Raw genomic sequence first — 22,402 nt, forward strand, 5'->3', positions numbered from 1 at the left:
ATGACGAGAAAGAGTCGTTCTACGCGCAGTTAGAGCAAACATACGATGCTTGCTCGCCGCGTGACGTGAAAATCGTTGTCGGCGACATGAACGCGCAGGTAGGAAGGGAGGAAATCTACAGACCGGTAATCGGGCGAAACAGCCTGCACGCCGTATCGAATGATAACGGCCAGCGATGCAACCTCCCGTGGTATGGTAGTCCGAAGCACCTTCTTCCCCCGCAAAGATGTCCACAAAGCCACCTGGAGATCACCCGACCATCAAACAGAAAACCAAATCGACCACGTTCTAATCGACGGTAAATTCTTCTCAGATATAACCAACGTCCGCACATACTGCAGTGCGAATATAGATTCGGATCACTACTTTGTCGCTGTATGCATGCGCTCAAAACTTTCGACAGTTATCACCACGCGTCGAAGTCGAATGCCGCGGCTCAAAATCGAGCAGCTGCATAACGTAGAAGTGGCTCAAGACTACGCGCAGCAGTTAGCAGTGGCCCTACCAACGGATGAGCAGCTTGGCGCAGCTACACTTGAAGATGGCTGGAGGGACATCCGTTCCGCCATAGGTAGTACCTCGGCTACAGCACTAGGCTTCGCGACTCCGAATCACAGAATCGACTGGTACGACAGCGAATGTGAACAGTTAAGAAACGATAAGAATGCAGCATGGACGAGAATGCTGCAACACCGTACGAGAGCGAATGAGGCACATTACAGACAGGCGCGGAACAGGCAGAACTCAGTCTTCCGGATGAAGAAGCGCCAGCAGGAAGAACGAGATCGCGAAGCGATGGAAGAGCTGTACCGCGCTAAGGACACACGAAAGTTCTACGAGAAGCTGAACCGCTCGCGCAGAGGCGTTGTGCCACAAGCCGACATGTGCTGAGATAATTTCATTTTCATTTTCATTTTGCAGCATTTGGTGGGGCAATGAGAGCGCAAGTCAGTCCAAAGCCGATGATAAGGAGGGGTAATGGCTGAATAGTCTTTGCTGACCACATAAACGCCATGGGATAGGAAAAGGGTATTTTGGTGTGGGATTAGGGTGTTGGTACAGACTTGACAATATCAATGCTATTCAGATGCAAACTAATTTTAAGGCTCAATAGTGAATCGCATACCTTCCAAAACCAAAAAAAAAAAACAAAAATCCACAAAATTCCAAGCAAGTCATAGAAAGAAAAAGCGCCCGATTGTTTATTTTGTCAATTACATAAGTGACCCGATTTTGTCAGCCCCTTTTCGGAACACATTTTTTGCTCTCTTAAAAAACTTTAACAGTTTTTCAAACTTTTTATTCCTTTATGTTCTGCGTCTCAGCTGTAGTTTGATGATAAATATTAATAAATTGCTTAAAATGTTACCGTAAGATAATGAGAGCAAAAAGTTTGTCGCAAAATGGGGCTGACAAAATCGGGTCCTTACTGTATAACAAACGGAAACTTCTACCCTCTCCGACTCGCCAGTCACCCCGGAAAAAATGTCCCTTCAGTTCTGGAAAATATATTATCCCCAATTAAGCCTGTAATCGAATTGTCCGCGTGGTCTTGTAGTACCCCTGCTAGGTAAGAACCAGTCATTGCCATACATATTAAATACTAGACATGACCCCATGAATAGCATTTGCATATGTAAAAGCTTTGCTGATGTGACTTTCCTATTAGACAATTCTCTCATCTCATGTTTGTCTTCAAAACCTTGCCAAGCTAAGAAAATTGAAGTTAATAAACAATAAATTACAAGATTCGAATTCCCATAGAATGAGATCATTCATTCGCACTACAACACCATAGGAGATAATATCACATTGGCTGATTACAGTACAAATGCAAAAAATCTCCCTTTTCCCCCTATCCGCAACCCGGGGACGCGCCCTGTTGGATTTCGAAAGCCTCGGAGAATATTACAAACCTTCAATGGCATTCCCACACACTAACCCACATTGCCCATTCAGGGGTCTGACTGGGCCTATTCCCCTTCCTCAGTTTGTAATATTCTCACCAACTTAGAATTAGAATTATATTTTCCCGGCACATAAATGACTTCAACAAATGTTCGATATACTATGCAGCATCATGATCAGTATAACTTTATCAGATGACTTGAAGATCTGATTTTTACAGAATTGTTTGCCATTGATTATACATTCAGCTATTCTAATCATTACTGCAAAGCACATCGGCCAGCTTCCTGGAAGATATAATTCAAGCCCAGGGACATGGCTGAGATAATCACGGGAATATTCTCACGAGCGAGCGTGAAGTGGTCGAGAGATGGCGGCAGCATTACGATGAGCACCTCAATGGCGCCGCTGCAAGTACAGAAGGTGGCGTGGTAACAGATCTAGGAGTATGTGCACAAGACGAAGGACTTCCGGCCCCTGACCTCCAAGAGATTGAGGAGGAGGTTGACCGGTTGAAAAACAACAAAGTCGCTGGAGCAGATCAAATACCAAGCGAGCTTCTAAAATACGGTGAAGAAGCACTGGTGAGAGCACTATACTGGGTCATTACCAAGACTTGGGAGGAGGAAGTATCACCGGAGGAATGGATGGAAGGTATCGTGACAAGTTGGATTGCGGGAACTACCGCGCGATCGCACTACTGAGTGCTGCCTACAAAATACTCCCTCAAATTTTATGCCGCCGTCTAGGGTAATTCGCTAATTGTTGAACACTACCCAAATGTTGAACAGTTTCTGAATATTTTATTATAAATCTTACTTTAGTAATTTTCATCCAACGTAAACGTATGATGTAGATGCATATACATATGGGTTACGATATTGTTCTTATTAAGTGGTCGGGGTTCTGCTAAACCGAACCAAAGACCATTTTTTGAAAAATTGAGTTTTCTTAACCATTAGATGAAGAATATGATGATCTTCTTTCCGTGTAGAAACCCAGTAATTCTGACAGCTCTTCGTGGAGAAAATTCAAAATTTCTGTTTGGCAGAACATACAAAAAATAAAATTGCATCCAACCAGAGTGAACTGTAAACCATTCCATAGAATCAGCGAAATATTTTAGTTTTGGTCCAAATGATGAACATTTCAAGTTTTCCTCATCTCCGTCAGATTTCTAACTTCTAACCGACTCATAGTAATAATCTGTGAGAGAATTTAACACGTAAATAAAAATACGGATGTTGGAGGATCCAATTATGCTTCGATGGCGTTGATCGCCATTTTTCCAAATCACATTCAGCCAGACCGAACCAAATCCACTGCATTTTAAAACCAATTTATTCTCAACAATACAAAAATGAACTGGTTTTGAATACATGCGTTATGTCGATACACTTCCTACTGATTATTTAACCCAGGAGCCGTCATTGAACAACAAGGCTAATAAGAATAATAAAGCTTGAAAAAACCCAAGCACTTAGTTCACTTTGGCTGATCGAAAATTTCCGTTTTCACAAAAACCATCCTTGAGAAGAATGTTTGAAACTTGATTCAGACGTAACGACTGACCTTCAGCTAGTTAAAATGACCTAGAGGTAACGCGCTTGGTAATCACTTAAATGATCCAAGTTCGAGTCTCTTTCATATTTTAGAAAACTTTTTTTTAATCTTGGTTCACTTTGGCAGAACATTTTCATGGTTTTCTTCGACCAGCATAAATTTGAAGTACACAAATTGCTCCACCTTCACATCTCAGGATCTCAGAACATGCACGGACATCATTTGGCATAATCACTCTTGCTCTGTGCCTGCACAATACACATGCACCGCCTATAAAATAAAAACATGGGAGGGAAGGGCTGAGCTCGGAGGGCTTCCGCCGTTTACATTTCACACTATTTTGAGACCTCTTTGCTATCATACTACGCGTCCTCTCTGATTCATGTGAAGGATTGTGAGTGATATCGATTTCAACTTCATAGACACTGAAAAATCGAGATTTTTTATCACATTCCGACTGGTTTTCTCTGAAACAAAGAAACACAGTCAGCCACACTGAACTATAAACCATTTTCCAATGTTTTTGTTCAGCCAGAGTGAACTGAGTGCAAAGTACTGAGAAATTAAATGTTATTATATCAATGATTTTAAATAATTTACATTTATTCTTCATCTCTGATGGTTAATAATGGCTTGTAAGTTACATGTGTGCGAAAAAGTTTCAAGTAATCTTAGCTGTTGTTTATTTCTAAGTGGTCGAACTTTAAGCTTAATTATCTCGGAATAAACTTTTTGGCGCTTAGTTCGGTTTAGCAGAACCCCGGCCAAGTTACAAAATTATACATATTTTATGTCAAAACAATTGATTGAAAATTTAGTACCGCTGATGACACGAAAACTGCACAATTCTTAAGATTTATTTTAAGAAATTGTTGTTACGAAATAAGCTTTGCGGGCACATCGATCACAAATATCCAAGGCACACCATAGTTACAAGAACTGGAAGGATGTCCTTAACAGTTTAACATTGTTTAAAATCACATTTTCATTGTATTTCAATTTGAAAAAATATTTTTCTTATCACGCTATCATTATGCATCCATGATCCAATTGTTGAACACTGGCATAACCTACGATGTTAGCATGACTGCTAGATTTTTTTTTCACTTTACCTAACCCTGCATTTCATGGGGTTTCAAGGGCGTTCCAGGGATGTTCTAGGGGTGTTCCAGTGGGCTTCAGAAAGATTCCAGTGGTTTTCAATGGGTTTCAAGGGCGTTCCAGAGTTGTTCAAGAGGAATTCAGAGTGTTAAGGGGGTCCCAGGAGTATTTCAAGGCGTTCCAGGAGGTTCAGGAGCAACCCACGGGTTTTCAAGGGATTTCAGGGTAGTTCCACGAGTGTTCTTGGGGGTTGAGTGGGTCCCATGGGTTTCCAGAAGTGTTTCAGGGGCTTTCAAAGGCATACTTTTCTTCTGTCGTTTTCGCTTCTAATCGAATCTTTTCAGCCATTTTTGCATCTAGTCATGTTTAAAACGTTTTCAGTCCACTGGAGTTGTTTTAAATGAGCAATTCCTTGCCATTTAAATGAATCGTCACTAGCTCGGACTAGCTGGGCACAAAACACGAAAACCCGGAAAAAATCCGCCAGAGTGAAAAAATATCGGATGTCGGGTCAAAGTCGGGTCAAATTTTATCAAATGTTTGACCACTGTTGGACTCACATCGGATAATTGTTGGGTCTATGTTGGGTTTGGTGGCCAAAATAAAAACAGGTGAATGATAGGTTGATGTCGGGTTATACGTCATCAATTACGAACAAAGCTTCAACCGTTCAACAATTGGCGAGAACCGTCCAACATTAGGATGAGCTAGCTCAAGGAAGCGTTCAACATTTGGGTTACAGACTTCCCATACAAATGTTCTATTTTTTCTTAGAAAATGGAATTTAAGGGAATACAAATTCAATGGGCAGTATAAGGGATGAGTAGATCTAGACGTTCGCTGGATATTTTTCAACTAAAGTGGAATTATGCACGGAAAAACAAACGAAAACCAAAATGCCAGTACTAACCGTTCAACAATTGGCGAATTACCCTATCACCGATTGCAAGAGAGTTCGTGATGTAACCCGCGGTTACAATTTCGTTCTATATTTATGTACACCACTGTTTGGATCATTTTTATTTGTTTGTTTTTATATTTACTTTTTATTCCATATTTATTTACACGAAAAAAAATTTCCATAATAAATTCATTAGAAAATGTTATACATTTTCGCCATTTCGTTTTTCTTATGAAGCTCATTTGTGTGCGTTATGAGCAGCATAGCATACGATTAATAAAAAGTATAAGTTCAACTTATAACTGTCATTCGCTGTTTGTAATGATTTGTATTTGAATTTTCCGATAGAATGTATGTATGAAACCTAATAAATTAAATAATAATAATTGCCGTATATTTTTCTTGTTTTTTTTTTCAAACATTTTCAAAAATAAACTTCTGTTTACAATTTGTACATAATTATTGTATTTATTTATTCAAATCAACAAAAAAAACAGATATTTTTGTTGATAGGGGGATTAGGGGCATAATGGACACCCTAAGCAAATGAGTACGTTAGGCCTGTATAACAGAGTAAAACTTAACATATTATTAGTTGACTTACAACTTTAACTTGTTTCCTACGTCTTTCAATCATTTACAGCAGGTAGAATGTCTTTATTGTGAAGAAATAATGATTTGTAAACCGTGTGTTTTTCAGGGCTGGCAGGAAAGGTACGGGGCGAAATGGACACCCATCGGGGCATAATGGACACCCCTGCATATTTTACGCTATTTCTTTGATTACAACGACCAGTTAAGTAATATACCTACGGAGATCAATACCACATATATAATACTCCATCTTAGACGAGTTTACATAACGTCAAAGTTAATTAAATTAACTTTAGGCTAAAATAATCGGATTGATTTTTTCCAAACTCTCTAAAACGCCTAACAGTATGCAATGCCAGTGTTCATTTCGCCCCGAATCGACTACAACATTAAAATTGCTATTTAAAGTAAATTCTGATCAAAAATAAAATATTTCATCCATTGCTAAATCTTCGTATACATGTAGATAAGATAACAATTCACTTGTTCTTATGGTTGACACACTTAAACACTCGAAATACCTTATTTGATGCTGCTTCGAAATTATAAGAATTTCACCATATGAAAAACATATTTTAATTTCAACGATATTTCGGTTATTTTGGAGCAAAATAAATGGTAGTTTTGAAAAATAGAACCATGACTTGCTCCTTTACGCTTATGCATTAAAAGTTTTACATGAAACTCAACGGTTTTGGCAAAAACAGGGGTGTCCATTTCGCCCCGGGTGTCCATTATGCCCCTAATCCCCCTACATTGATCAACTCGAAACCTTGTTGAAAACAGACACAAACACAAACGCGTATTTTCTAGCACATTAATGCCTGCCAGCATCGCATTTCCGGCACCGTTTTTCCTCAGCCGGGACATCGGGACATCGAGAAGCAGCGGATTCAGCCATAATCTCTCCAGCAGTGAACAAGCGGGTGATAAATAATGCCTCCAGGAAGCCAGAGTCTCGGCAGCCTTTTCCAGTCGGAACCCAAGGCGGAGGCGCAGCTGAGCCAGTCGGAATCTCCGCTCCGGCAGCAAACAAGCGGGTTGCAGTGCCCAAAGTTATCTAGAGTGCTGAGGAGCAGCGGCGTCAACCGTGATCTCCGTTCCGGCCGCGAAGAATCGGGTGGCATCGCCCCAAGCACCGCTCTCTGTTAGCCGGAAGGTGCAGCGAAGGAATCTGTCGGAACTCTGGCTGTGACGTTGGTTACGACGACTTGAACCTAAAATGATGAAAAGAAATGCTGAATAAGCTACAAATAAATATAGTTATAATACCTACCGAGATCGCAAGCTGTTTCCCAATTGCTTTTTATTTCGTTGGCACCGAAATAGAACGTGCCACGATGGCTTTTATTGAAAAAAAAAAAAACAATGGCGTCGTTCTGTTCGAGAGGGGAAATCATTCAAAACAGAACCTTAGAAAATGTATTAGTTGAAACTTATACTTTTCTAGCCATAACACAAAACTTATACATGGTATAAGGCAATGTTATAGCTACTATCAGGTTCTTGTAATAAAAGCAATAATGGCGAATCTAATAAAAAATATTGATCAATATTCATAAAAAATAACATTAAATTATTTTTCGTGTAGTTAGAATGTAGGGAAATTATAACGCACATATTGTATCGGTGAGGCATTTGACCCCCAAGCTCCCCCACCACATGGCACACATCGACAGCAGCAGCAACAGCAGAACAATAGGAAGCAATCAGTGAAGTACTAGATTGAAAGTAGTGAGCTGGATTTTTGTATGGTGAGATGATCAATTCTCCGTTTCTGCAAAGAAATGCTGCAAACAGCGTGGGTTATATGATTTCTTGCCTAATTTGATGCTGTTTGAGCAAAACTTTGGGTAACTGTGTTGTTGAAGTTGCAAGAAATAAATAATACAACAACACAGTTACCCAAACTTTTGCTCAAACAGCATCAAATTAGGCAAGAAATCATATAACCCAAGCTGTTTGCATCATTTCATTGTAGAAACGGAGAATTGATCATCTCACCATACAAAAATCCAGCTCACTACTTTCAATCTAGTACTGCACTGATTGCTTCCTATTGTTTGCGGTGTGTGGTGGCTATTTTCTTTTGGTCGAGCCGAGCCAGAGGAGAGTTACGAACCGCGAAACGCGACGGACGCAATTTGATTCCCCGTTTACCGTCTACCCTCGTTGGTTTGACCGCATGTAATCTGAACACTTTTTAGTTTGACCCCCTCTAATCTGCACATCGTTCAAACCAATAATGGTTCAAACGTCATTCTGCTAATGGAACGGTGTGAAACGGAACGCAGAACCAAAACAAAACATCAAATCAGGTTGCCAGTTCGATGCTAACAGAGTTGCTAGACGTTCAAACTAAAAATGAACCCCGTTGGTTTGTGTAAGGTTTGCACTGGCATGCACTCTCTACGTTTACATTGAGTGTGTAGATGGTGCGAATTGAGCAGTTACGAATGAGCGTGTAGAGTGACAGTTGCGAGAAAAGTGGAGCGTCGGCGGACGACGGACAGCGAACCTGTGCGAAGTCTGGTGAATCCGGACGACCGGAGAAAGCTTCTGAACTGGAGAGCTGGAGTTTGCCGTTGCGAGAGTTGCTTCCGGAAGTGAACCCTACAATTGGCGACGAGGATGGGATGGAAGGCCTCGTATACGGTGAATGTTTTTTGGCCCCTTGAACGTGTTTGTTTTCAGATGGATTGCTAGTAGGTTGGTTGGTGTTGTGATGATGGGAGAAACGGTGCAACCATTCGGCAGGTGAAATTAAAAGAGGAAGCTTAATTATTTGCACGGCATTGATGACGCAGTGTTTTGTGCAGGTGCTGATGGGTAATTTTTGGACAGCTCATTGAGAGAGCGTGCTTGTATGATGTTTCAGTGGAGAAGTGTGAATGCACGTGATACAATCGGTATTTATCCGAACATTTTTTTTTTTTTTTTTCAACCGTGGCGGGTTGCCGGTTGAAGAAAATTTTAACCGTGGCGGGTGCCGGTTAAAAGAACACATGAGACCGTGGCGGGTGCCGGTCGAAGCAAATTTAACTGTTGCGGGTGCCAGTTAAAAAGGACAAAAAGACCGTGGCGGGTGCCGGTCGAAGGAAATTCAACCGTTGCGGGTGCCGGTTGAAAGGACAATTGAGACCGTGGCGGGTGCCGGTCGAAAGGAATTTAACCGTTGCGGGTGCCGGTTATAATCAAGGCCGTGGCGGGTTGCCGGTCGAAAGAAACATTTGATCGTTGCGGGTTGCCGATCAAAGAGAATGATTAACCTTGAAAGTCCCTAGAAGGGTGCTTGAGAGCAAGGTAGTGATTCCATGGCTTGGGTGCGCCTGGAAAAGGATCCGTAAATTCCTGCAATCAGGTGACATGGAGGTGTTGTGTTGTCATGACTTAAGGGTGCGATGAATACACAATAGTAGTTGGTAGTGCTTTTGGCAGTTCCTGTAACCACAACATGGTAACATTTCCATGGCGGGGCGCGCATGGAAATCAAGTAATTTGCATTAGAAGCTCCTTTCTTCAGGTAGGGTGCTTGGGAATTGGGAAGTGCTTCCATTACATCTTGAAGAAATCCAGGGTATATTAGTGGCTCCATTGATTGGGAACAGTGTGGTGGTTGGCTGGATGATGGAGAGGCGATGCCTTGCATGTTGTGTTTGAGGGCAGTGTAGTGTTTCCATGGTTTGAGGAAGCCTCTAGGAAGATTGGTCTGACTAAGAGATTCCAGAGACTTTGAGAGCATTAGAAGTAAATCGTATTATCGCCTGATAGTTCTTGCGAGAGACGTGCGGGCGTGAATCATTATATTCCATGATTTGAAAGTACTTGTAATGGATAATACATGAATATAATGGATCACTAAAATAACTAAAACGGCCGCTATGAAGCGAACAGAAAGTGCCACTGTAGCCTTGTGTGTTTGACGTAACTCCACTGCTGTCACAATGTCAATGCCCATATACGCTGGCGCCTTTGTTTACATGCGGTGAACACTAGAAAAGTTTGCTTTATTGATCCATTGATTCTGGCTTGGAAGAGGAGGATAGGGTTTTCGTAGTTCGATGGATTTGATGCAACAGTTGTCACAATTACACCAAGCGAACGTGTGATGTTTGATGGTTTGTGCATAGAGTGGAAAGGAAAGCGAGACATGTTTTGTTTGCTGACCCGGATGCTGGATTCAAGAATGGATTGTTGATTATACCAAGAGTTGCTGAAACTTGGTTGTTGAAGATTGGCTAGCAATCTGTATGCGGATGGTTGGGATTGGAATGAGAAAATTTGGTTGGACTTTGTGTGTCATTGAATTGCGCACTTGAGAAGTTGGCTGAAAATGAAGTATCTAGTGTTGAAAGGAGTTGACGTTTTTGATTAATAAATCTTACACCGTTCACCGAAGGGGTCAGCAATATTATGAAATGCAGTGTGTAGTTCGAATGAAGCAAAAGTTCGGAGAGTGACACACGTGGCTCCTATCAAACCAAATGAGTATAAGGCACAGACAGAAAATGTGACTAAGAAGAGAAAATAGTGACATCAAGGTTTGGGTTCATTGTGGATGGCCAAGATGTGTTGTGCCATAGAAACTGAAATTTTTGAGAGGTAAAGAAATTCTTAATGTATGTTTTTGTTTGGATTTGTTAAGTGTGGGAACTCACATCGACCCGGAAACTTCTGCACCAATGGAAAAAGTCAGCTGGTTGAAAAGTTAAAACAATTGGGGTGTTAAAACAGGCATTGCCCTATGAATTTATGCATTTTGACTTAGTTTGTCTAGTTTCTCTCATATACATTATTTATATTCATTCATTCACTTGCTTGACGCTTTGGTGCAGTGCGGCTTATAGAATTCTATTGAACTTTGACGTATAGAGTGGCTTCTCTAAATTATTTCCTTTTCATGGAAAAGTGAACATTATGTGAAACCTTGTGTGAAACTATTGACAGAGCTATCGGCTGTTGTTCATTGATAAAAGGTTGGAATTAAAATTGGAAAAGGTTTGAAAAGCCAAGGGGATGTTTATTCGAAAATAGTTGAGCCACATCACATCACGTTGATGTTGGGGAGCATGTGGGCTGGCATGCGAAGATGCAAGGAGGTTGATGGTAGCTGCTGAACACAGAGTCTTGTTTTGTGGATTGTTCTGATAATTTGTGTGACGGGGTTTTATAATTAAGGAGGAGAAGGTTATGGATAATTGTTTCTGGTTTCGCGAATGTGTTTTCGTGTTTGACAGATGTTGGATCTCCAGTTAGTCCAATGCAGTGGTGCTTGGGCTGAAGCATACCTCGGGCTAAATTGAGATTTAGCGTCTAAGCCGCCGGCCGCAGTTTGAGCAAGACTATGTAGTCTAATGGATAGGGCTTGCAATTTCTAACCCAGAGAGGCTGAGTTGGATTCCCGTCTCGATCGTAAGGTATTCAAGACTTCCTGGATGTGATATATAAATGAGCTTTCCACAATGAGCAAGTTCGTCCAATAGCAGGTGGGGAAGGTCCTTGATGTTAGATTGCTTATGGAATGTTGGGACAGGGCAGGCCAAAGTCCAGCTGAGGCATTGTGGATTGTTGTTTTCAAGTATTGAGTTGCATAGCGTAAATGATGGGTGCTGAGTGATAATAAGGCTGGTATTGCATTTCAGAGTATGGGTTAAATTTGCTGAATTCAAGGGAGTCTGTAGTTTTAGTGTTACATAAAGAGAGATTGTTTAGATGTCAGGTTCATAACATTTTTTTAAAGAAAGATGGGGGTGTAAGGTTTGCACTGGCATGCACTCTCTACGTTTACATTGAGTGTGTAGATGGTGCGAATTGAGCAGTTACGAATGAGCGTGTAGAGTGACAGTTGCGAGAAAAGTGGAGCGTCGGCGGACGACGGACAGCGAACCTGTGCGAAGTCTGGTGAATCCGGACGACCGGAGAAAGCTTCTGAACTGGAGAGCTGGAGTTTGCCGTTGCGAGAGTTGCTTCCGGAAGTGAACCCTACAGTTTGCATGAGGTGTCGTTCAAACCAACGGGGGTGGACGGTAATTTCAACCGGGAAAAGTGCAAATAAATCTCCGTGTCGTTTTTCCGCTGGATGGTTGTTCCCAGCAACGTCGGGAGTGCGCTTAATTAGTTCCCCAAAGGGAAAGTGCCGGCCCGCGGTTCGGGAACAGTGAAGTGCCAGTGAGTAGTGCTTCAGGGTATAGTGGATCGCCGCCATCGCAGGAAGCTAAACGTAAAGGAGACATTCGCTTTCCGGCGGTTTAGCAGAGTATCCCAAAACCCACCGTTCTCGCTACACGGGCTCAGCCAGTAGAGCCAGTCTCGCCCGTGTAGCTAACCGACAAGGAGAACGAAGACAGGTAGGTGAAAAGGGGCTCACCACCTGTGGTAGTACTTTGCGGAGACTACCAGGGCTAGTCACGGCGAGTGACTTGCCCGGCGTATTATCGCCACCGTCGCTAGGGGGGATCCGACAAAGGAGCCCGCTCTTCCCCCTAGCTAACTGCCAAGGACGGTTGCTTCGGCAACCCCAGTGCCCAAAGAAGAAGAAGAAGAAGAAGAAGAAAGAAGAAGAAGGAAGGTGCTCCGCATAGACCGTGCGGGAGCCAACGACGACCACCACCACCACTGCAGCAAGGGCCCCAACGAGTCGACCGAAGCCAAAGTGCCTTGGGGAGAACGGGGCAAAACGCAGGTTTGAGTAGTTAATAGAGTTTATTGAAAATTGAAAAATTATTTATATTTACACATTTCATTTCATCCGAAATCCTTAATTTAGTGGAGGTACCCTGCTTTAGGCCGCCCTGCCGGGTAACAGCGGGTAAGGGCTGAAAGCCTCTCCTTACAGTGGGACAATATCAGGCTGGATTTATGGGTGAACGCGCTACAGCGGACTAGATGTTCGCCATCCGCCAGGTGTTACAGAAATGCCGCGAATACAACGTGCCCACACATCACTTGTTCATCGATTTCAAATCGGCATATGATACAATCGATCGAGAACAGCTATGGCAGATTATGCACGAACACGGATTCCCGGATAAACTAGTACGATTGATCAAGGCGACGATGGATCGAGTGATGTGCGTAGTTCAAGTATCAGGGACACTCTCGAGTCCCTTCGAATCTCGCAGAGGGTTACGGCAAGGTGATGGTCTTTCGTGCTTGCTGTTCAACATTGCTTTAGAGGGTGTAATTAGGGGAGCGGAGATGAACAAGAGTGGAACGATTTTCACGAAGTCCGTTCAGCTGCTTGGTTTCGCTGATGATATTGACATTATTGCTCGTAAATTTGAAACGATGGCGGAAACGCACATCCGACTAAAGAGTGAAGCCAGGCGAATCGGATTAGTCATTAATGTGTCGAAGACAAAGTACATGATGGCAAAAGGCTCCAGGGAGGAATCACCGCACCCGCCACCCCAAATTTGTATCGACGGTGATGAAATCGAGGCAGTTGAAGAATTCGTGTACTTGGGCTCACTGGTGACCGCCAACAACGACACCAGCAGAGAAATTCAGAGGCGCATTGTGGCAGGAAATCGTTCAGGCAGGAACTCTACGATCGAATAAAGTTCGCCGTAACACGAAGTTAACCATCTACAAAACGCTGATTAGACCGGTCGTCCTCTATGGGCACGAAACATGGACCCTACGTGCAGAGGACCAACGCGCCCTTGGAATTTTCGAACGGAAGGTGTTGCGTACCATCTACGGCGGAGTGCAGATGGAAGACGGGACTTGGAGAAGGCGAATGAACCACGAGCTGCATCAGCTGCTAAGAGAAGAACCAATCTGACCGGTACAAGAAGGTGTGGCGCGCAGCGAGCTAGGTTGGTCGACCAAGTGGAGAACGATCTGTGGACCCTACACAGAGTGCGGAACTGGAGACAAACAGCCATGGATCGAGTGGAATGGAGACGGCTACTATGTGTACAGCAGAGGCCACCGCGGCCTTAGCCAGATCGGTAAGTAAGGTAAGTTGAAACCGGCAATACAAGTGGCAACATCGTGGCACTACAATCGGTTAATTTTCCCAGGTAACCTATAAGCATTTGAATAAGCCGTATTTATGTTTTATATCTGCATTCGCCCTGCTTACTGCCGTATCACAGCAGTCCAACAGCTAATCTGCCCTATATTAGCAATTCAAATGCTACTTAAAATCTGACAGCAGTTTCGTAGCATTTTAAATGCACGGTATGTTTTGGTCAACAGGCATCATAACTGCTACTTTATTGCCATGAAACTGCTAAGAGAGATGGGTGATGCTAAACCCATAACACATTTCCACTTTCTAATTTACGTGCTGCGGCTGTAGAAGCCATCATTATTCGCCTGTCCAGTCCAGGTAACAACGAAGAAAGTCAATGGGAAAACATGCTTTGACAAATTAACTCCATGGTTGATTTCCTATGATCGATATTATTATCGGCACCTGCCTAGCTCATAACATAACGAAGCAACAGCCGCCAGTGTAATACTCATGCCTTAAATAGATCAAAAATCCAACGCGCTTTATCTAATCACCTATATCTTACGCTGTAGCGCGGTTTAGAACCATCGTCAACCCGAGGATCGAGGGATCAAATCCCAATTTGGCCAAAAGCAGCAAAAAAAACAGCAACAGCAGTTCAGGACGTGCCCCAAGCCTCAAAAGTTCCGCAGGAAAGTGAGAAAAATGAAAAGAAAGGGAAGCCGTGAAATGGGCAGGGGAAAATATTTGTTTTTTTTTTTTTGACAATCTGGGGGATAGGAGGGATAAGCATTTAATCAGCCGTATATTGGGCCAAAACCTGCATTTAACTAGCACTAATGGCGCATATAAGGCAGATTAGCATTTAATGACCTGCTGTAAAGGCGCATATAGTGCCGAGTTAATGTTATTTTAACTGCTTATTGGTTATCTGGGATAAAATGAAATGTCAGGCTAATGTAAATTTTCATTCGGGTATGTAAAGGATACTAGCCTACCTAAGCACTTCACTTCCATCTCGAGAGCCGAACAGCGCTGACGGGCTACGGCTTTGGCTCCTCGTATATTCGCTCGCTCCTCGCTCTATCGCGACTTAAGCATTTCTGCGCTTCTCTATCTTCCTCCAGGTGTCATCAGTGATCCACTGCATTCTCCGAGTACGTAGGTCACCCCCCCGGTGGCGATGAAGGTGTTCTTGATAGCGCTCCTTTGATTTTCTAACTTCCGGAATACCTCCAGCTCGGATCCCCAGCTCCTCGACGAAGGACCTTTTCACCGCAACGTCTTCCAGTCGACATGTGTTGAACCGGCGCCCGATTTTCTCCTCCTGTCTCGCTAATTAAAACATCATTAGACTGTTTGTCATTATGCCAAATATTTTCCATTGAAGTTCGACATTTATCCAAGGTTGCTATGATTCACGTTGTATTGGGTATTTGTTGGGCTTGTTTGGCCAAATATTTGTCACGTCTAATGGGACCTTTAGGAGATGATGGGCGGACGCAATGTCGGGGCGTTACGTTTGTTCCATACATCAAGTGGGCTCCGTCTCTATTTCCGACTGATGCAGATGTGGTCGGTTTGATCCATGACGCCATCACGAGAAACCGACGTTACTTCCCCCAATCACCATGTCATTGTTGCTACAAAACTCTGCAAACAGCTCTCCGTTATCGATCATTTCTCCGAGACCATGGCGTCTCATGACGTGCTCATAGTCCGAGTTGTCGGCACCAACCTTCGCGTTGAAGTCGCCCATGAGGATCTTGATATCACCTTTCGGAATCTTGTCCACGACAGCATTCAACTGTAAAAGTTCTTTTTGTCTTTCGATTCGGTAGCATCGGTTGGCGCGTAACTTTGGATCACGGTAAGGTTTTGAACCCATGTTCCGATTCTAGCTACAATTATCCTCCCGTTAATTGATTCCCACTTCATGAGCGCAGCATGAGCGTGAGCGCTGAGCAGGAAACCAACTCCACGGTGACGATGAGCACGTTCACCTCGTAGGCCAGAGTATAGCAGAATTTGACCCGATGTCAATCTGTGTTCCCCAAAGTTCAGCCAACCGACTTCACTCAGTCCTAGGATCTCAAGCTTTATGCGGCATGCCTCATTGGCTAGTTATGGCAGTTTATCCTGCTGGGCTAGGTTTAAAACAACACAAGTTCCAATTCTTGTCTGTTGTTTCGCGCTAAAAGTCGTTGACGTTGCATCAGTTCGTAATCTTTCATTTTAGGTTTGTTTAGGTCACTTTAGGTATAGCTTCCGGTGGAGCAGCATTTCATACACAACACAGACACTGGATGTCAGAACAGACGTCTGTTTGAGCCGCACCTCCTTGGTGCTCTGTACGTACCTCCACAATCTAGCTGAAGTCAGAAGGACAACAGTGTCCAATGGCACTGCCCATGCTGCTCTACCAGCTAGGCACACATCTCTTAGCTAGCGGTTTTCGTAGGGACAAGGGTAGGGACTTGTGTGGACCAGAACTGTCTTGGATGCTCTCCTTATCGACTCACCGTTTTGCAGCCCACAAAGAACAGACGTTCATATTTTTTTCACCGGTTGTGTAAAGGTTTTATCTGTCATTTTGAAGTATGTCGTAAAGAACATCTTGTAGAAATTTTGGAAAAGTTCTTTGAGAAATCGCTCGAATCAAATTTATTGTCGGAAAGAAAAATCTAAAAAATTGTTTCAGTAGCTTTTGCTGTGTTAAACCTTTAAAATGACTAGATTTTTTTGGAGAAATCTAGGTACGGAAAGAATTGGTGCCGTAACAAAATGTTTCGAATAGGACGAATATGGACCGTTAAGTGCCACAGCTGCGAAGGCGTGGATATTTAGCATGACCATGCTGAGGGTGACGGGTTCGATTCCTGGTCGGTCCAGAAACTTTCGTAATGGAAATTACTTTGACTTCCTTGGGCATAGAGTTTCTTCGTGCATGTCACACAATATATACATGCAAAATGGTCATAACGGTTCTCATATCCTAAGAAAATATTTCGTGCATGTTTCCTTTCGTGCTCAGGAAGAGATTTACCAGCTTTGCTTGAGTAACATCATACTGAAAAATATTTTCCCATAAGGGTTTCAATCGACTGTCTGAAAAGGGCGCTACCCAAGAGCAAACAAATAGATCAATGGATATAGAAATTTGGTGTGGTTTTCCGAAAATATCCCTTAGGGAAAAAAAAGGTGACACACAAAACAAAGACGACATCCCACGGTGTGCAGAAACATCCCAAAAGTGGAACGAAATTGGGAAACTTTTCTTTCCGAAGGGTGACATCATTTCGGTTTTGGAGGAAAAAAAACCTTCAATGAAAGTGAAAGGCCGTCAAACAAATCGTTACGATGGCACATACGGTTCCCCGAGGGCAAAAGCAAAATTTGAGAAAGGTGATGAGATTTCGAAAACAAAAATAAAGAGGTGTGGAAAGAGGGACACTATTTGCAAGGGATTGCACCGTGAAGAAATGTGCCGAAATGGGGAAGATGCGCAACGGGAATTAATAATAAATCATACGTAGCATATTGCAATAGAAAGTTGCAAAAAAAAAACTGGCGCCTTTTCTATTTTCGATACGAGTTTATCATACGTAGCATCTGGTGCAACACTTGCAGAATCAATAACGCCGCTGCAGTGTTACTCTTGCTGTAGGTACACCATAAATATGCATTAGTTGCTATAAACTACCGACGAATTATTTACTTCTTTCTGTGGCTCATTTAAAGGATAAGATAACTACCATTTACTATCATTAAAATACAATACGCATGAAATGTGTCATTACGTTCGATAAACTTCAATTTTGCATATTTGAGAATGTCCAACTTTTGTATGGATCTATGACTTAAGTTGACCAAAGACAAAATATAGTTCCAACACCGATACACATCAAATAATCCAGTGAAACATGCATTGTATTGGGTTTCTCATTAATGTTTAGACTACTGTGATAATTTGAGAATTCACTGAATCATCATTTCCCTGCGAAATTTCACACTAATCAAACTTATTTTGTTTACCTGTTGTGCATCCGACGCCCCTGTCATGAACTCAACCGAACTTGTGTACGCCAGCCGCTGCGAAGTCGTGTGTGAAATTCGACTGTGATGATAATGAATTTCGGTCGAGTCTAAATGGGTGCAAATGTCGCAATAATAGGGCTTACAGAAATAACTTAGTAAAATTAAAACACATGTTTTATTCACATTTCTATTACAGACGCCAGCTGGAGTGCCATGTGACACGACGTATTTATTCACTCATTCAAACAGGTTCCTGCTGACGGTAGCCGTCAGTTTCTGGATTGATTTACTCCAACGCAACTTTTTCCCATTACCTAGTGGTACCACCATAAATCACACCAGAAGCAAACAAATATACGAAAGTCAAGGTCGGTTAACCTTCCACTACTTTACTGAACGGTGTACGCGATCCCTCTGATTCACTTCAGTATGTGATAAGGGGAGGTAACCTTTCCTACTGCAAGCAGAATCTGCACTTGACACAAAACAGCTTTATCAGCATCGGTGGCGTGTTCCATTTTACCATTTTCCCATTATCGCCTTGTCCCTGTCCGACCGGGCAGGACACACGGTGACATGTGGCGTGGACCGTGGTACCTTTGTGGGTGATATGCTGAACGGACTTGTGGCGGGTTTTCTGCGTTCCGTTTTGGGCTGACCATTTCGTTCTCACGTATTTATACTCGTTTGAATCGTTTATGTTCTTTGATTAATACAGTCTCTCTATTTGTTTTCCTGTAATAAATTTTCGGTATAATTGAGTATTCATTCACCTCTTTTTTTTCTTTTATGTTGCAGGCATAATGATGAAATGGGTGGTGACACGAGGGCCAAGTGGGAAAGACACTGGAATTGTACCTTCTTATTTACCCAGTGATTGCAATAAAGAAAACCACTATGACGATTCCTTCGAAATGGAGAATAATAACTCGATTAACCAGAACAAGAATTCAAACTGCTGCAAAACAATCAAATATTTTCCACAGTCAGCAAAACCTGACTCATGCCTCAATGATTTACCAGCCCATCGTAACAGTTCAACTCCCTTGTCATCACTAAATGCGGCATCCAGCAGACCAAAGAAACTGCGAACCCGCAGGGAACGAAACAAAGCTCTCGTCAAGCGCCTATCAACTGCAGTCAACAATAACATCCTTTTGGATATAGTCACTCCTACTAACAGCCCAGTCGTCGATCCAATGAAAGACTTCCGTGTAATCTACCGCGATGAAAACGACCAAGCAGCAATCCTACAAAACATTCTGAACTCGTCCCAGCAAACATTCAATGAACGAGAAGTGAAAACTCCCGATGGGCCAAGTCCCATCCTGGCAAGTGGAGAAATAAACCTTCATCGACAGCGAGCCGTTCGCAGGAAGCACAGCAAACCTTTACCACCGAGGGTGGTTCATCATCTGGGTCCTAACGACGACGATGAGAGTGCTAATAGCTTGTTCAACAGTTTTGTCTTCCGGGAACTGACGCGGGATGTGTTGATTTAGAAATAAAACTGTATGTTTACCTATATATGTTTCTATTGCGTTTTTGTTCAACCGAATATAGGCTCAGTGTACCAGTTATGGCTATAGTACCTCAAATTCGCCATAGTCGATTTTTAACCTTTAATGATGCAAATCAACAACAAAAAATTTGTGAACACGTTCACAAAAGATGACTGCAATCATTTAAACTTCACAATCCGCTCAAATTATGATAGAAATAAATCATTTTCTTTAAAATTTCGGCTTCCTTGCACCCTAAGGGCCCATATAGCCGAGGCGGTAAACGCACGGGTATTCAGCATGACCATGCTGAGGGTGACGGGTTCGATTCCCGGTCGGTCCAGGATCTTTTCGTAAAGAAAATTTCCTTGACTTCCTTGGGCATAGAGTATCTTCGTGCCTGCCACACGATATGCACATGCAAAATGGTCATTGGTAGAGGAAGCTCTCAGTTAATAACTGTGGAAGTGCTCATAGAACACTAAGCTGAGAAGCAGGCTTTGTCCCAGTGAGGACGTTACGCCAAGAAGAGGAGAGGAGAGCACCCTATTTCGCCATAGTGTATCCCATAAAGAATGCATTTTCTTTTTTTTTATAATCTTTATTAGCATCTCAATCAATTTTTATATTCTTCAACTTAATCTAGGTGTTCGGTGTATTCTAACACACTATCATCCTAATTTGGTAAAATAAATTTAAGCTATTATTGATACTTATTAATAGCATAATACATTTCATTTGCTGTAGCAGTTAAGATTTTTTGCAGGCTTTATTTTTCACCTGTGTGTCAGAAATACATTTTTTTCTAACTTATCCTATCTCTAACCTAACTTAAACTAATTGTACAAAGAACTAATCGTAGCAATAGAAGACTGCAACGATTTTTGACGAAAGTTTGCCATGATTTTAGTTGACATCTGTTCCAATGTTTCAATATTAGAAATTTGATGCAACTCATTAGTGCTATACCAGGGAGGCAACTTCAGAATCATTTTCAAAATTTTATTTTGAATCCTCTGAAGTTGCTTCTTTCTGGTATTACAACAGCTTGACCTGGTATTATAACAGCTGGGGATTCAGTGAATCTTTTCACCATAGCTGGCGCATTAATCATTAAGCAAATCACCGTACACAGCATCATATTTGTACGAACATGTTTAAATATCTATATCGTTATCTGGAAGCGTTTGGTACGGGAGGTCCACGCTTCCATCTTTCCCCTCGATTTCAAGGTGTAGAATGTTTTCAAATATTGACTATGTTGAAATCGTTTTATCCCTTGAAATCTTCTCTGCGGTACATACTGCGCAGTTGGCCTGGCCGTTAGACAAGAAAAATGATAGACTTGAAAAGTCTACATTTTCCAGGATGCATTCAAGTAATGGCTGCGTTAGTGTGAGATTAGATTAGATTACAACAGCTTGACCATATTGGGACAGCGTACAACATGGCCGGTCTGAAAATTTGTTTATAAATCAAAAATTTGTTTTTGCGACAAAGTTTTGATTTCCTATGAATAAGTGGATATAAAAACTTAAGGCACAGACAAACAGACGTAACACCTTGAACGATTTTCATAAAAATCCATCGCCCAGTACGCACTACCATCACCTGGTGGAAAAGTTGCACGAATCACTGCGTTGTGCAATATCGTCAACAGAAGGCGCTAGTGTGAAACGTCAAACGCATAGAAATACGATGCGCGCGCCTCTGGTTGTGAAAGCCACAACTATGAAAATTTAAAATGATCGTTAAAAGCGTGGTCGATGGAAATTTCGCAAGTGTTACGTCTGTTTGTCTGTGCTTAAGGTATTTATTGCACTTAGTTTGAATACTGTTTATGTGGTTTATGTGGTAAAAGTTAAGTTTTTATCTAGTAAGAGCCCTAGATACTTAACTTCGTCCGACCAATTTATTGGAGTTCCCCTCATAGTGACAACATGTCTGTGGTATCCGAGTCACAACAGGTCACAACAAAGCAGCCAATTCGGCTGGTCCGCCATCAGCCGAATTTTATTTTTTTTTCCACCACTCACATCACGGAACAACCGTCCGCTACAACAATGTTCACTAAACTGAGGCATCCTTGCTCATCAAGCACGCATCAACACATCATTGACGTTTATAGTGCGTTACGCGCTGTCGGGCGTTAGCCCTCTTTGAGCACTTTTATTCAAACTGATTCATGCACGCTAAAATAAAGGCATGCGTATGCGCTATTAAAATCTTATAAATATTTGAACTGTTGAATATACTGTTTTACCTTTTTCTGACAGTTCTGGATACTACAATGTCTACTTGAGGGTTTCAAATAAAGAGCTCTTGGCTTATATGGGAATATGATAAGTTGAGTTTTGGAAGCATTTGGAGAAATCTTCCATTTTTGCAAATAAGAAGAAAAAATATCTAAACTTTTTTGCAATCTACTACAAATGACACGCAAACTCCGCCCCTTGGCTAAGATACCTGTATCATCTGCAAATAACGATTTTTGACATCCCTGTGGCAAATCAGGTAAGTCGGAGGTAAAAATATTGTATAAAATTGGTCCCAGTATGCTGCCTTGTGGAACACCAGCTCTTACAGGTAATCTATCTGACTTGGAATTTTGATAGTTTACCTGAAGTGTTCGATCTGATAAATAGTTTTGAATAATTTTAATAATATATAGGCTCAGTGTACCAGTTATGGCTATAGTACCTCAAATTCGCCATAGTGGATTTTCAACCTTTAATGGTACAAACTAGGGTACAAATCAACAAGAAAAATTTTGTGAACAAAAGATCACGATCACAAAAGATGATTGCACTCATTTAAACTATACAATTTGCT

The 22,402-nt window shown here is 42.1% G+C and overlaps 1 protein-coding gene across 5 annotated transcripts in view; it reads left to right on the forward strand.

Annotated features, from left to right (window-relative positions):
* The window catches only part of LOC109405268 (uncharacterized), a 314,995-nt gene extending 295,388 nt beyond the window's left edge, over positions 1 to 19,607 (forward strand). For 2 of the 5 annotated variants that reach the window (XM_062842204.1, XM_062842205.1), the window contains one exon: positions 18,867 to 19,607. In XM_062842204.1, the coding sequence (XP_062698188.1) occupies positions 18,867 to 19,570 (704 nt within the window). In that variant the 3' untranslated portion in view covers positions 19,571 to 19,607. Of the gene's footprint in view, positions 1 to 16,553; positions 18,742 to 18,866 lie in introns of those variants that run through there. The other 3 variants (XM_019678301.3, XM_062842207.1, XM_019678302.3) reach the window with 3 other exon arrangements.
* Positions 19,608 to 22,402: the final 2,795 nt, after the last annotated feature.

Source organism: Aedes albopictus, chromosome 3 (assembly GCF_035046485.1).
Source record: "Aedes albopictus strain Foshan chromosome 3, AalbF5, whole genome shotgun sequence".
NCBI lineage: Eukaryota > Metazoa > Arthropoda > Insecta > Diptera > Culicidae > Aedes > Aedes albopictus.